Consider the following 17,364-nt stretch of genomic DNA (forward strand, 5'->3'; position numbering starts at 1 on the left):
ACACTAAAACAAAAAACCGAACAGAGGTAAAAACTCCCTACAATCACAAGGAAACAAGGAAACAAGCAAACATCACACTTTACTGCCGCACCAATTGTCTGCGCAGCCCTCCCCGCCCCGAGAGAGGGAGAGGGGGGGCCCCGGACCTACCGCACCGGCTGCCAAGCTTCAGTTCGGAAGCTAAGCTTCAACCAACACGAAAAAAACGCCGACCAGTGGGAGGGTGGGTTGCCAGGGAGCCTCCGGGGCTCACCCAGTAAATGGCGTTTCATTACATTCAACACTGGTTTTCTGTGGGGAACCCCTACGGCTCCCTGGAGCTGCATACTCAAAGAGAAGGAAAAAGAAAGAGCTAACCCGGGAGGCGGCCACCACAAACTCCGCAAAGCGAAGCCGAGACAACAGGAAGCAACCTGCAACCCAAGGCAACAAGAACGTACAGGAGCAGACGCGCATAAAGAATGGGCGGCCAAGAACCTGTGCGACCCTCAAATCCCTGCGCCCGAAATGAGCCCTAGACGTCACCAACACTGCAGCAAAAGCTGCAAATGTCTAAACAACACGGGCGCAAAGACAGACCGCAGGCTGGAAGACTGAAAAACTCTGCGGATGACCTGGGAGACCCGAGCCCTGAAAACAGGGAACTAGGAGAACCGGATCAATCACAGCGCATCCCCAGACACGGTACGCAGGTAACGGCAAAAAGCACAGGGAGAAGAGGAACAGGTACCCCCACCTCGACCAGTCCTGCTAAAAGGCATCGACCGTGAACGCCTCACAGGCATCCGAATGGAAGAGCACCGAGTGACCCAAACCCTCCGAAGCGCAAACCAGACAGCCACGAACTCCGGAACGTGCTGTGAGCCCGACAGACGGACAGACTCCACCATCCCTGGCTGACCTGGTGAGCACTGGTCACAAAGCCCCAGCCAAGAGATGACCCGTCCGTGAACACATCGAGCGAAGGCTCGGAGAGGTGCCAAGGCACGGAACCCCGAAAACCCCAAAGAGGAAGCTGGTGACGCAGCACCAACACAAGATGCCCGGAGGAACGAACCCAACGATTGCAAGAGGTGGAAGGGGAGTCTCCGAAGGAACCAAACAGACGCCGAAGCCAAACCCGACCCCACGAGCAGACTAACACGTCGAAGTTCAGACTCCCGCACAACTGCTCAAGCAACCACTGAGCAACCCGGGACTCCCCTCATGAACAGCCGAAGGCGGGACCACAGCCGTAGTAACACTTCTGTAGGGAAAGACAAGGAGTGGCCCAATAGCCCTAAACAAGGCCTAGGCGCGAACCCGGGACGGAAACAGATGGAATGGCCTCCAGATCACCAGGAACCAAACTCGGGCAATCTTGAAAGAACCACACCCCTGGCTAGCAGACAAGTGGACCAACTGGGAGCCCACACCAGCCAGTCATCGAGGTAGGCCAGACACCGAATCTCAAGCAGACTCAGACAGGGCACTAAGATCCGATAAAGATACAAAAATACACCAAGTGCCAATTACAAACTAGGGAAGGCAACAAAAGCAGCAAGCCTGAAGCCCCACCACCAACTGTGTCAGTCCCGGAAAACTGGAGAGAAACGTGCCATGAATTGACCTGGAGGTCCAGGGCCACCATCCAGGCACCCGACCCCAATAGAAGCCAGACAGGAGACCACAGTCCTCCGAGGAGGGCATAGAATCCATGGCGCAGACTGAAGAAGTCCAGAAGAACCGTAGATGCGAAAGGCCCATGACTGCAAAGAGCAGACGAGAACCCCCAGAAGGATGGGGCGGATTGACCACGTCCAACGCACCCACTAAGATGACATGACGAAGCGCAGGGGAAGAAGCCCACCCCGCCAGCTCTGAACCCCCCCAAAGGGGGAGAAGCCATCCACCGTCGCCACCAGAGGCCTGAAGACAAACAAAAGCGCCCACTAACAGTGGGACCATGCGAGAGTCAACAGAGCAAGCTGCTCCACGAGCGTCCCATTAACAGAGAAGGGAAAAGAACTCCTTCCGAAAGAAAAAGTACACATACACATTATGTATATACACATACATATACATATACACATACACACAAGGTATGTTACACACACACGTGTGTATACACATGTGCACACACACACAGCGTACACATGTACATGCGTACACACACACATACACTTTAAAAGAAAAGTACAAGCCGCCGACCAGTGGGCAGAGAGCACCACGCCGGCCAGGCAATGAAGGCACAAAACTGCATCAAAAGGCCCACCTCGACAACAAAACCTTAAAGCCCTAGCACGACCATAACATGTGCCAAGACCCAAAAAGATCAGTCTGCAAGCCAGGGATACCCCGGAACTCCACAAGGCAGAACCGGGTCACACGAGGAAACAAAGCCCCCTGAACCCACAAAGGGGGCCCAAGAGGAAGAAACCTCTGGAAGGAAACCAAAGAACCCAAAGGAACCCGGAATCGAACCAGGGGGAAGCCCAAACCACCACATTTGCCGGCAGAGAAACACCACAGAAAGGCAAAGCACAGCCCCAGACAGACAGAACCCCCTGGGAAAACTGTCATAACAGACCGAAAACCGAGGGACAAGGTGTGGGAGCAAGCATAACAGCCAGGGACACTGAGCCCAAACCCAAGGGCCCAGACCCAAAACAAATGGGCAGAAAACACCAGAAAAGCAAAGAAACGACAACAGGAGAATAAAACCCCTGAAAAAAGGTGAACACTCACCGAAGAAGCTCGCTTGCACACCCAGGCGCATGCAAACAAACCGCAACGCTGCCCTGGTGGCCACACCGGGAAACCTGCAGACGAAAATGGCCGCCAAAACAGAGGGCTGTGACCGACGCTAAAGATACGAAAACACGCCAGCAAAGGTGGGAAGCAAGTAGACTGGATGGGCGAAAAATGCCGCCCAAAAGCAGAAAACCCAGGCAGGGGCAAACCGCCCCAGAACTGCTAGCAGGCATCCCCCACAGCCCCAGAAACCAGCAACAGAGGCCCTGGGGCAGAACCGGCCTCCAAGCCCTCCGCCCTTAAAGAAAAGGAAGAGTCCATGGGAAAGGCAGCAAGAAAGGGTTGCTGGTAAGACCCAGAAGCCTTGGCAGGAGGAACAGGCTCAAAAACCTCCGTCCCCCAACCCGAACAGGGCAGCCCCCGAAAACCGCCCGAGTCTCGGCCCCAACTAAACCCCGCCCTGACCCCGAAACCCGCAGACGGACCGGAGCCGGGAACAGGGAGAGAAAGGGGCGAACAACACCAAATCAAAACGGGGCGGCCTCGGGGCATCCGAGTGGGAAACCAACCTAGCATGTTGCAGCAACCTAATCTAGCTTGCAACACGGATGCTGCCTGACTCTGAACAGTAATAACATCAGGAGAGTACTGGAGAGCTAGCAGAGAATTTCTCTCGCAAGACTCCGGGTCAAGGTGTCAGTGACTCAACAGGCAGCATGACGGAGGTAAAAGTGGCGACTATCACCTGGAGACGGGCACAGCAACCAACAAACCCATACAAGACGGGTTGGAACCCTGAAGACACATTCAATGGTCCCCCGAGCCCAGACAGGGGTTTCCAGGGCCCGTAGGCTAACTGCTACGGGAATTCCGGACAAGGTGCTACTAACTGGTTAAGAAACCCAAAAATAACAAGAGGGTAGAGGTTAGCACTGAAAACACCTGCGACGTGTACAATCACGGGGGCCTAGCAGAGGGCCACCAAAAACTACCAGTGGAATTATAGCCACACTAGGCAGACCCCCACCAGGCATGAAAATAACAGGCTCCAGTATCTTTCTGTGAATAATTCAATTTCTCCCACCCTACCCATCAACATTGGTGTTCCTCAGGGCAGCATACTTGGCCCTCTCCTCTTTCTCATCTACATTAATGACCTTCCAAATGCCTCCCAACATCTCAAACCAATTCTATTTGCTGACGACACAACCTTCATTTACTCCAGTCCTGACCCCCTTGCTCTAAATGCCACAGTAATTACTGAGCTAAATAAAGTCCATCTTTGGCTAACTGCCAACAAACTCACCCTTAACATTGACAAAACTTTCTATATTCTGTTTGGCAATAAATCCTCTAAACAAATAAATCTCAGAATTAACAATACCCAAATTTTTAACAAATTAGATGGCAAATTCCTGGGCGTTTTCATTGACCACAAGCTGAATTTCCAGGGACACATTCTAAATATATCAAAAAAAGTTTCAAAAACTGTTGGCATTCTTTCTAAGATCAGATATTATGTACTCCGCCCTACCCTGGTGATGCTCTATTACTCCCTCATCTATCCATATCTCAACTATGATATTTGTGCTTGGGATTCTACTACCCAAAATCATTTACGTCCTCTAATTACTCAACACAAAGCTGCCATTAGGACAATATCCAACTCTGGTTCCAGACATCACTCGGTACCCCTACTCAAATCTCTGAATATGTTAGATATTAACCCTCAAACCGTGCATATCATATATATGATATCAGTGACAAAACCGAAACCACGCACATCATTTATATATGATTTCGTGTCTAGCGCTATAATTTAAACCCCCCGCCTGGGATAGGGGCAGCTATAGTACAGCCATGACCGATAGTTGCCAGATGCCACCTAGAAAAAAAATCCAGGCTAACATTCTTGGGTGTTACAACGTCAGTATTGAGCAAGCTACCAAGGCTGGCGCACGCAGCACGAGCTCACAGCACCGCTGTTCAGCTTGTGACCACAGCATCGCCTACAAATACCATAATATAAATGATACTGCTATTATTTAGCAGTGATAGTATTACTGAAGCCCCCTGACTGTGATAAAACTGACCAGGATTCTGATAATAGCAAGATTGTGGTGATATTTAGCGCTGTGCTCCATGGAGGGAGGAGTAAGGCTGTGGGAGGGAGGGTTGTGGCGGGTCCATAGAATTACCCAAATCGACCCAAATCGGCCCAAAAGACCCCAAATCCTCCTAGCATTACGTAAGTAATGAAGAAATATGGTATATTTACTTACTATAATGTTGGTGCTATACGTAGAACATGATCAAACCTATTTTTACTCTGAAATAATCTAATTTCATAACGAAATGAGACGTAAATATGTGAGAGGTGACGCCATAGGAAGTCGACGGTCCAAGCGACAATTTTGTGGAGCGACTTATCCAAGATATATGGTCGCCTGGAGAGTGTTTGCTGCCATATCAGCCTCCTGTACACAGTGATCCAGTCGTCGTATTACATGGCTCAAATTGTCGCAAATTTAATTGGTAATATTAACAAGTAGAATGTGTATTTATAATAATATTTTTCATAAACAGCCACAAAATATTTAATATTTATTAAAAAAAAGTGTCTGGAAGTTAAATCAATTCCACATGATAATAAATTTGTTATATAGATCCTAGCGTTATTCGCTGGTATGCGTTCGCTATTTAAACTACTCATGTCCTTTTCGTTCATAGAACCCCGAACCCTTCATGCTCTCTGATATATTGCTTAATTAACAAATATTCACAAATAAAGATTATATTTGTATATGTTATCAGAAGGCAGAGATAAAATAGTTTGTGTTAATGCATCACAGAGATTATACCTTATTAGAGACGAAAAATATTCATATTTTAAACAAGGCTTCTTGGCCGACGCTCTCCCTTTCGATGGGAACTATGACCTTTTGAAGATCAATGTTAATTTAATCTAGATATTGAAAAAAATGAAGTTTTTTATGTCATCAGAAAGACATATAAGCTGCATGTTAATACAGTGGTACCTCGCATAACGATTGCCCCAAAAGACGAATATTTTGGGTAACGAACGTCCCGATCGACGTCAAATCGTCCCATATGACGAACGCTGGTTTGAGTAACGTCAACACCACATGGTGGGGTCGCGCTGCTTCTTGCACATTCTTAGACGCCTCCGACGATGCACATAAATTATGTTGTTCTTGTTTAAAGATGCTAATGATGCTGGGATATAAAAGGGTGACTGCTGAGATGTTGCAAAGCATTGACGTTTTTGTAGGAAAAAAGAAATGAAATGTCTGATATACAACAAATGTCAAAAAAGTTCGTTCGGTGTTCGGCAGGTAGGCTGCTCCATTATAACAATCTTTCTTTGTTTCAAATGTGTTCCATTTGTTTTTTATTTGTCATTTGCGTCTCAATAATGGAGAAGCCTACCTTACATACACTGAATAAAACATTATGACATTTTCCTTTCTTCAAATGTGTTCAATATTTATTTTTCATTTGTCTTATAGCAAAAGGTTCGTTCGGTGGTCGGCAGGTAGGCTGCTCCATGTTTCTTACATACAAAAAACGTAAATAATAAAAAAATGAAGAATTTTGAAAACCAGTACAAATGTCAAAAACGTTCGTTCGGTGGTCTACAGGTCGGCTGCTCCATGTTTGTTAAAAAAAAATAAAAACGAAAAATAAAGGAACTGTTGAAACAATTTGAAAAATGGATAAATGTCATAAAGGTTCGTTCAGTGTTTGTCGGGTAGGCTGCTCCATTATTGAGACGTAAGTGACAAATACAAAACAAATGGAACACATTTGAAACAAAGAAAGATTGTCATAATGGAGCAGCCTACCCAACAAACACTGAACGAACCTTTTGCTATAACGAATATGAAAGACAAGGGCTGCTGGCTGGGTTAGTACTGCGTGAGCAACCATTTGTGGCACACGTGCCTCTGGCTCTCAAACACCTGTCCCACACGGTGTTGAAAGACTGTGCTCAGTCGGTGCAATTCAGACCCTTTTGTTTGAAGAACATAAGGGTCATAACATTGGTGAAGCTAGGCGCAATAAGGGCTTAACACAACGGTCGGATGCCAGTGATACAGCACCTATGAGGATGATACAGCAAGCGTATCCAGGTGTAGCTCTGAGCCCCACCCTTGCCATCTCTAATGTATATAGATGATACATAGATGAATCGTTTTCTGCGTTCAGTGATGATGCATCTGATACAAGTAGCATAGATTAACAGTGTTAGCGGCTTCCATGGTGGTGGTGTTCATTGATATTTTCAAGAATACCTGAATCTTTTCCTGACTGATGGACACTCTTTGAGGCTAGCTGAATCTCTTCCTGACTGATGGACACTCTTTGAGGCTAGCTGAATCTCTTCCTGTGTGGGACCTTACAAAGCGATCTTTTCAAGACTACCTTACAAATTGAGCTTTTCCTATAATCGTTTCAATACTACTTTATGCTTTACAAGCTTGGCTACATACCACCTACAAGTACTAAAGCCAAGAGTGCACGCGAGTGCGTTATTTGCAAGCACACATAACGATGAAACAGGAAGCAAAAATCTATCTGTAGCTGGTGCAAGGAGAGCAAAGTCGCGCTGTGTACCATGGACTACTTCGTTGACTATTATGCACCTCCAAAGTACTGAGTGTGTAATACAGTGTGTTACTGTGTAAATAGTATGTGAAACTGTACATATTGTAATATTAGTGAATTTTTACCACGTAATATTGTGACAATAAACATTTATTGTGGACACATTACTGACACATGTATCACAGTTTCATGGAAAATTATGAACATTCTACTGTATACATATTGTAAAGGTCACAAATATGCATCATATACGATAAAAGAAACAAATAAAACCGCATGGGAAATGCATAGAAAAAATATTTGAAAATATATTTGTGGCAATACGCGGTGCTTGAATGGCCTGCGCGACCGTGTCTGGGAGCTTCACACACCGGCGACCAGCCCCTGATGACGTCACAGCACACCTTGTCCACGCCCTCACAGCCAAAGTAAGTGGAATTTGGTAATTATTTTTACATAGACATGTTCAGGGACGGTAATTTATCATTTTACAAAGAAAAATTATATTTTGGGGAACATTTGATGTCATGCACACTGGGGAAATTTCACAATAAACACAGTGCATCACACTGGTTACATGGGGGACACTCGTTTTGTATGACGTCCGTTTCACATGACGAACATGGAACGGATTAAATTCGTTATGCGAGGTACCACTGTACTTTGGTATAAATATAACTGAAGTGAAAGTGAAGATATATGCCTTTTTATAGTTACTTGATGGCTCGCTCAGGGAGTGTGAAGGCCTGCACACACGCCAATCAATTTTATAATTAATGTACATATATGTAAAGTAACATCAAAGGTCTTTATTTCAGAATAAAGACATATGTAGACGATAATGTAAATACATTTCAAGGAAAACATCTTAAATGAAAGCAAAGATATGGTCAAATAAATAGCCAATACCACACCATCACCAGTGTCCGGACACATGAATAGTCGCATTAGGTGAAAGGAAATGTACCCAACTATTTCCATTTACGCAACCAGTTTCCGTTCTTTTGTTCTTACTTACATTTATTGAAATTTATCATCATCATCATTTACAGAAAGAAATTAACAAAAATGTAGTAATTTTAATACACAAAACAGAAGTAGATATGTATGTAAATTATGACGCAGGATAGGATCACTATTGCAGAACTATTCGCATACTTTGCGTCATTATATACAGTACTGGAATTTAATAAAAATCGCGTAATTCAGAGATAACACCATCATTGGTGTCCAAGAAGTGTAAGTACTTCATTTATAATGATGTGCTGCCCGAAATCTTAGCGAAGTATCTAAAATTTGCTTACTATAAGTAATTCCTGCAAATGATTGTAAAGCTGCCGCCCAGTTGGGTGGGTGTAGAGCACATGATTGTAAAGCTTCCGCCCAGTTGGGTGGGTGTGCAGCACATGACTGTAAAGCTGCCGCCCAGTTGGGTGGGTGTAGAGCACATGACTGTTAAGCTGCCGCCCAGTTGGGTGGGTGTAGAGCACATGACTGTTAAGTTGCCGCCCAGTTGGGTGGGTGTAGAGCACATGACTGTTAAGCTGCCGCCCAGTTGGGTGGGTGTAGGGCACATGACTGTTAAGCTGCCGCCCAGTTGGGTGGGTGTAGAGCACTTGACTGTTAAGCTGCCGCCCAGTTGGGTGGGTGTAGAGCAAGACTAGTAATTGGACGACTCACCATAGCACCTCCAAAAGATACCTGATCAACCAGGCTGTGACTCATACGTCAGGCTGCGAGCAGCCGCGTCCAACAGCCTGGTTGACCAGTCCAGCAACCAGGAGGCCTGGTCGACGACCGGGCTGCAGGGACGCTAAGCCCCGGAAGCACCTCAAGGTAACCTCAAGGTAACCAAGGTAGATGTACAGTGCCTAGTATAGTGACTTGTGAGCCTCTTGTTGAATCACTTGTGATACAAAGATTATTGATGTGTGTATTTGTGTGAGTGATTGAATATGTATGTGAATGTATATGGAAAATGTATGCGGAATGTATGCGGAAAATTCCATATTTCATTTCTCTGGATTTTCCGCATATGTATATATATGTACATGTATGATTATATGTACATGTATATATAACATTAATAATTGTGAAGATTGTTATTTATCTAAAGATTGTCAAAAGATTGTTACTTGCTTAGCTAAACGAACTAGAGAGTTCAGTTCCTGAATCGATTATGTGCCTCCCTAACCCTTTACACCACCGCCCACGGGATGGGTATGGGGTGCATAATAAAGAACAAAAATGAAAAATATTATGAACTTAATTATAAACCACAATATGTTCTATATCATCAGAAATTCTGAAACATACCATATATTTTCAAATATTTGCAATTAAAGTATTTATTTAGGAAATTAGTATTTTAGTTACCCTAGTTAGCTCTGAGAATACACATTCTTGCAGCAAGAATTTCTTCCCACTAATCTGAGAGATGCTAATGAGACCAGTCTCGACCCACTGGACAGGTCATGAACAACAATCAACTACAGCACCATCTATGTCAGAAGATATTCAAAATATTCTTGATATCATTCAAATTGTCAATACGAGAGCAGAATACATAAGTTGAGTGATGTCAAAGGAATCATATTGACTGACCGAGCCCCACTGTAAATATGAAGGCCTTAGCATGCTGTGAAAAGGGAGTGGGAGTCCCTGTGCTACGAATGATATACTTGAGTACTGTGAGATCTCTTATTGATTATGCTGCACCTGTCATTTCTTGTTTTGGTAAAGGTAGGATGGGCAAGTTGGAGAAGGTACAAAATGAAGCCATGAGAATTATCTTAGGATGCTCAAGAAATGCTATGATTGAGATAATGAGGATGGAGTTGAATCTGCAGATTCAAGTTCAAGTTCAAGTATGTTTATTGAGATAAGCAATAAATACATCTCAAAGGGATAGAGTAGCTTAGGCTATTTCTACCCCCCTCTACTTCAAGTCCCTCAAGGGGCGCACAAATGCAGTGAGTACAAATAGACAAATAACATTACAAGAATCCCATTTAACATTGCATGAATCTGCAGAGTATTGAGATTAGAGAATTATTTCGAGGCTGTAGTCACTGAACTGTGGTGACAAAATTGAACGAAAAACGCATGGTGCCGTGTGTACAGGGATTAGACCTGTCCACTCACGCTGGAGTTGTTCCAATAACATACTGTAATTTCTCAAAGAGCAGATGTCTATCATATTACAGTACATTTTCAGTTTTATTTAGTTTAGTTTAATTAGAATAATGAAAAGCTATTAAAACACTGGTTTTAGAAATGATTTATTAATCTGAAACTTTTAAAGTCATGAGTCACTGAACTATGACGACACAGATGAAAGCGAGTGAAACCTCACTGTAAAGTGAGGTTTACAATACAGTATTCTCTTATCTGTCCACTCTCACTCATCTTGTTTCATCACAGAAAATGTCTATAAGGAGATTTTACCACATGTAGCTAGGTAATCACGCTTCAGCCTTTAAATTAATGTACAAAGATACGTGTGCCAGAAATCAGTGAATGAAAATACTGAAAACTCAGTCGTTCACTTGTGTGGACCACTCTGGCTGGTGTTTGGTTCATATGGTTCACTTGTTGTGTGGTCCACTTGTGTGATCCAACTTGTCTTAAGAAGGAATTATTAACTGCAATCTGTGATAGAATGAGAAAGTTTTCCACCACTCTGTGACCTCTGTCCCCACATCGTAAGCTTGTGGACCACTTGTGGTCCACATGTGTGGTCCACTTGTGTGGTCCACTTGTGTGGTCCACTTATGTGGTCCACTTGTGTGATCGAACTTGTCATATGAGGGAATCATTAATTATATTCCGTGATAAAATGGGAAAGTTTTCCACCAGTCAGTGAACTCTCTTTGGACATTGTAAGCACCCAGTCCCTACCCAGTAAGCAAATACCAGTCCCTACCCATGGCCAAACAAGGGCCCCAAGCCCCAGCTGGCCCCAAGGGTGAGGCAAAAGCCGAGCAGCAAGAACCTTTACGGGAATGGTTCCCGAATGCCCCAGGGAAGATAACCCTGTCACGCAGGGGCAGTACTCACAGGGCGCTTAGGGAAGGAAGCCCCTAAGTGCATGCAGCCCTGGTACACCTGGCCACCGCACAACACAACACACGGCAGTAAACGCCATAAAGGCAAACACCGCCTAGGAAACTAAGGCCAGAGAAGCGTCTGTCCTGTCTGACATTAGCTTATGAACTGGTGCTAGGCAGCTGGCACGGTGAGGTCTGGGGCTCCTACTCTTGGGGCAAGGAGGGCAGCGCGGACAATCGGCGCACCAGTAAAGTGTGATGTTTGCTTGTTTCCTTGGGATTGTTTCTATCTCTCTGTTTGGATTTTTTGTTTTAGTTTCTTACCATGTGGGGTTTGTTTTGTTATGCCTACCTTTCTGGGTGCCTAACCCCGGTCGATGGCAGATAAGGAAAACCCCCAACAACAGGGAGGTTTTCCGGGGCCATTGCTCCCTGAAACCTCTCTGAAGGGGCCAGATTCTGGCGCTGGTCCCTGGTAGGTCTGAACTCCATAGCTAATGTCCCGGTCTAATATAACATACATTAGCCCGATAAGCTCCAGGGAGCCGTAGGGGCTCCCCACAGAAAACATAATGTAGGGAAGTATAAAACAAAATATACAAAACCTAAAAAAAAAAAAAAAAATAGCCATCTAAGAAAATTTATTAATTAATAACTATTTAAAATCAATACTGTACCTCAGTTTTTTGCTGAGTGTGCATCTTTTCATAGATGTTTATGCACTTCATTGCAAACTTGTATGCTTTTTTCAACCGTTTTACTCTATCAACGGCATTTCTATGAGATTCACTTCTGCAATTCGCTGACTCTGTAAAACAGGTGAAAGATTAGTTAAATATCCAATTCTAAAATTACATGAAACAAAGGCCTTCTATAAGCTATATTGTACAATATTTAAATATATATATTGTTTGATATTTAATATTTAACAAAATTAAATATCAAAGATACCCTCAGTTACACTCTGTGTTGGGTTTATTGTAACAAATGGCTAAAATGCTAACACAGTACAGATAATGAATTACAGTATACTAATGTTACAGTATTCATGTACAGTACAGTATTGTATTGTACTTATGTACAGTACACTCCTGTACTGTACAATTAAAAAATATGGAGTACGGAATTAAATATTTTATTAAAAACCAGCGTTGAAAGTAATGAAACGCCATTTTCTGGGCGAGTCCCGGAGGTTCCTTGAAGCTATCAAACTGACATGTGCTATATTAGTTTGGTGCCATCAATCTCTGGAGACAAGAGCCAGAACCAAGGTCCCCTCAAAGAGGCGCAGAGAGACCATTATTAGCTTTCAACATTTAGAATATGTCAGTATACTTCCTCACATCAAGAGCATGAGGGTAGACTGCAGGCTGGCTAGACTTGATAACTCTGCAGACAACCTGAGAGAGACAAGCCCTGGAATAGGGAACCAGGGAAACGGATGAACCCAGAGCACGTCCACTGTCGCCATATGAGTGGCATGCAGGTAGCGATGTAAAGTCGCAACTGGACACAAAACATAATGTATCCCTGGCCTAACCAACCAAACATCAACAACCCACGGAACCCTCCGGAAACCAGCCATCTCATTCTTTGCCAGAAATGATGGAGAGGGCTGTAAATGAACAAAATGACCCACAGGACCAAAAGAGCAGAAACCCCTGCACTGGAGATGAGCATGAAGCTCCCTAACCCGACCCCCAGAGGCTAGAGCCAACAAGAACAAGGCCTTCAAAAAACAATTTGGACTGAATGGGTCATTACAAACTTAGGAGAGGAGAGAAACGAAAGCACCTGATCCAAAAACCAGGAAAACTCAGAAAGTGCATGAGCAGGCCAGAGGTGGAAAAACTAACAGGTGTGGACGTGCTACTTGCTCCCATGCAAGTAGCACCTGAAATCAAGGCTGGGCCGGCCACCATGGAACCAGGAGAACCACTCTCCTACAAAAGAATTCGAGCCGAGCCAGAACCCAAAGCAACAGCTGGACCGGAGGATAAAGGTACAGGAATCCCCCCCTCAACCATTCCTGCTGGAAAGCGTCTACTGAAAAAACCTCGCCATTGGGAAAAGATGCAACGTAAATGGAAGCGCCAGGACCTGGCTGACGCGAAGCAGCTCACCTCCAGGTGCCCGAACGTCCGACATTCGAATGAAGGAAAACAGGTCGTCCACCACGACGTTGGACACTCCCTGAATGTGAATGGCATGGAGAGTGAACCCCAAGAACTCAGCAGAAGAGCCACCCAAGGTATGTCAAGTTTTGTGAAATATATGATAAAGGCACAAAAAAATTTATACCAAAACAGAGAGGCAGAACTAGGAAACAGGATTAGTTCAACAGAAATTGCGTGAGGGCCAGAGACCAAAAGACACAAAAATGAAATCAATACAGGAAGAGGCCAAACCCCCAAATTATGTACCAGCGATACAAAGATGCGAGAAACAACTACACGGCAGTGAGGAGAGAGGCAGAAAGAAATTTTGAAAAAGGGATTGCAGACAAATGTAAAACAGAACTAGGTCTATTCTATAAATTCATAAACAACAAATTGCAGGTAAAGGATAATATTCAGAGGTTGAAAATAGGAAATAGATTCACGGAAAATAAAAAGGAAATGTGTGAAATATTAAACGAAAAGTTCCAAAGTGTGTTTGTACAAAATGAAATCTTCAGAGAACCAGACACAATAAGAATTCCAGAGAACAACATAGAGCACATAGAGGTGTCTAGAGACGAAGTGGAAAAAATGCTCAAGGAGCAAAATAAGAACAAAGCAGTTGGTCCAGATGGAGTTTCACCATGGGTTCTGAGAGAATGTGCACCTGAGCTCAGCATTCCACTTCAACTGATTTTTCAGGCATTCCTGTTTACAGGAGTTGTAGCTGATGTGTGGAAAAAGACTAACATAGTTCCAATCTACAAAAGTGGAAGCAGGGAAGACCCCTTTAATTATAGTCCTGTATCATTGACAAGTGTAATAGTCAAAAAATTGGAAAAAATAATTAAAACTAAATGGGTAGAACACCTGGAGAGAAATTATATAATATCAGACAGACAGTATGGTTTTCGATCTGAAAGATCCTGTGTATCGAATTTACTCAGTTTCTATGATCGAGCAACAGAGATATTACAGGAAAGAGATGGTTGGGTTGACTGCATCTATCTGGACCTAAAAAAGGCTTTCGACAGAGTTCCACATAAGAGGTTGTTCTGGAAACTGGAAAATATTGGAGGGGTGACAGGAAAGCTTCTAACATGGATGAAAAATTTTCTGATAGAAAAATGAGGGCAGTGATCAGAGGCAATGTATCGGACTGGAGAAATGTCACAAGTGGAGTACCACAGGTTTCAGTTCTTGTACCAGTGATGTTTATTGTCTACATAAATGATATTCCAGTTAATATACAGAATTAAATGAACATGTTTGCTGATGATGTTAAGATAATAGGAAGGATAAGAAACTTAGATGATTGTCATGCCCTTCAAGATGACCTGGACAAAATAAGTATATGGAGCACCACTTGGCAAATGGAATTTTATGTTAATAATTGCCATGTTATGGAATGTGAAATAGGAGAACATAGACCCCACACAACCTATATATTATGTGAGAAATCTTTAAAGAATTCTGATAAAGAATGAGATCTAGGGGTGGTTCTAGATAGAAAACTATCACCTGAGGACCACATAAAGAATATTGTGCGAGGAGCCTATGCCACACTTTCTAACTTCAGAATTGCTTTTAAATACATGGATGGCGATATACTAAAGAAATTGTTCACGACTTTTGTTAGGCCAAAGCTAGAATATGCAGTGGTTGTGTGGTGCCCATATCTTAAGAAGTACATCAACAAACTGGAAAAGGTGCAAAGACATGCTACTAAGTGGCTCCAAGAACTGAAGGGCAAGAGCTACAAGGAGAGGTTAGAGGCATTAAATATGCCAAAACTAGAAGACAGAAGAAAAAGAGGTGATATGATCACTACATACAAAATAGTAACAGGAATTGATAAAATCGATAGGGAAGATTTCCTGAGACCTGGAACTTTAACCCTTACACTGCTCAGGGGTCATATGGACATTTACACCCCAGTGCGCAAGAAAAAAAAAATTCAAAATTTTTTTTTCGTCTTCTAAACATGTTGATTTGAGTCTCCTGAGCACGGGAAAAATAATAAAAAAATTCTATTATACATACCAATGACACAATTGAGCCGAGAAGTTGGCCGATGACGTCACAGAACGTGAGCGCTCAAGGGTGCTGCGTCAGCCAGCTGTCACTCGCGCCGCTCACGCGGCCCGAGTTGCCGCGAATTTATTTTCGCGGAATTATTTACAGTATTCTTGGGTCATTTTACACAATTTTTTTTCGCTAGTATTGTTCCAATTATTAGCAATAGACGTTGTATTATAATAAAAATGGTATAAACTCACTAGGCGCTCACATATTAGTGTCACAAGTATGCCCACCAAAATGGTATAATTTACAGGAAATATTCAATGTATTTGGATTTTTTTCAATATAAACACAAAAATAAACTTGATATGTACATTTATTTACCAAAGAATTACACATTTAGTACTCCAGGAGACTGTGATACTGTGCGAAACAGTCGATATAGCACAGAGGGACGGCACACGCTTCGCACCATGTCAACACCAATTTATGTTTCTGTGGCCTCAATTTGGTACTGGAACACACAACATACCGACGCTGGCCTGCTGCACGAGCTCCAGTTGGTGGTAATTTCTTGATTTGATGTATCAGAAAGGCCTCCCTGTAAGCGAGCCTGGGTGCAGGAGCATGGTTCAGTATTGGGTCTCGAATGGGTCTTTGTATGCCAGGTGTGTCCTTGCCAAATTTACCTAGCAACTGTTTCACAGTTGGTGAGGGAGGAGCATCGTCTGCACGACTTGGCATGGTGTTTACTGATGGCCACTATGGTCTTTGGGCACCATACCAGCTTATTTGTTCAGGTATAGTGAATAAAACAGGTAGATACTTATATATAATGTGTGTATATAGCGTAATAACACCACAAACAATATTGTTGGAGGACAAATATTAGTGCATCTGGCCTTGAGGGCGGCCGCCGATCAGCTGACTGTGTGAGTAGCTACGTTTTATGGCCTTTACTCACCATACAAGCTTAGATGTACAGTTATGGTGAACAAAACATGTAAATACGTATATATAACGTTTGTGTATAGTGAATAAATACAAAAGAGTATTGTGGGAGGTGAATGAGGGTGAGTGTGGTGGTGTTGAGGGAGGGAGTGGCAGTGAGTGGCTCGCTGGTGTTTGGCGGTCACTCCTCGTTGCTTTTTGACTCACAAGACCAACTTAGTAGTTCGTTATGGTGTACAAAACATGCAAATACTTATATATAACCTGTGTATATAGTGTAACAACAGCAAAACTATTTGTTTATTGTTTTATGAACATAATAATTGAATCACTAATATGAACACCATAATTTTGAGTACAGCGATGGTTCACACATTTTATAATATAAATATACCACAATTCACTGTATGGAATAATATTACTGCAAAAAAACTAAGAAAAAATCAGAGACATTGAAATAATTAGGTAATATTTGTGGCAACTGCCGTCTGACAGCTTGGGCTGAGTAGACCTCGTCTGGCGAAGGCTCTGCCAACGCCCCTTTTTTGCTACACTTCCCTACCCTATTGCGGCTAAAATATGCCACCTACGATTTTTTTGTTATTTTTTCCGTGATCAGGGAACAAAAATGAACACTTCTATAAGACGAAAGAATTTTTTTGGATTTTGTTTTTTTGTTGCGCCTGTGGGTGTGAATTCCATTTGGGCCCCTAGCGGTTTGAGGGTTAAACACTGGTTTTAGAAATGATTCTGAAATGATCTGACACTTTCCAAGTCATGGGTCACTGAATTATGATAAACTTGTGTGAACCACTCTGACT

At 43.3% G+C, this 17,364-nt stretch overlaps 1 protein-coding gene across 1 annotated transcript in view; it reads right to left on the reverse strand.

Annotated features, from left to right (window-relative positions):
- Nucleotides 1–12,219, reverse strand: part of LOC138349660 (uncharacterized) — a 49,185-nt gene extending 36,966 nt beyond the window's left edge. Inside the window, exon 1 of the mRNA XM_069339111.1 lies at nucleotides 12,089–12,219. Coding sequence (XP_069195212.1) covers nucleotides 12,089–12,139 — 51 coding nt within the window. The 5' untranslated portion in view covers nucleotides 12,140–12,219. The remainder of the gene's footprint in view (nucleotides 1–12,088) is intronic.
- Between the last annotated feature and the right edge of the window lie 5,145 nt (nucleotides 12,220–17,364).

Source organism: Procambarus clarkii, chromosome 41, assembly GCF_040958095.1.
Source record: "Procambarus clarkii isolate CNS0578487 chromosome 41, FALCON_Pclarkii_2.0, whole genome shotgun sequence".
NCBI classification, from domain to species: Eukaryota; Metazoa; Arthropoda; class Malacostraca; order Decapoda; family Cambaridae; genus Procambarus; species Procambarus clarkii.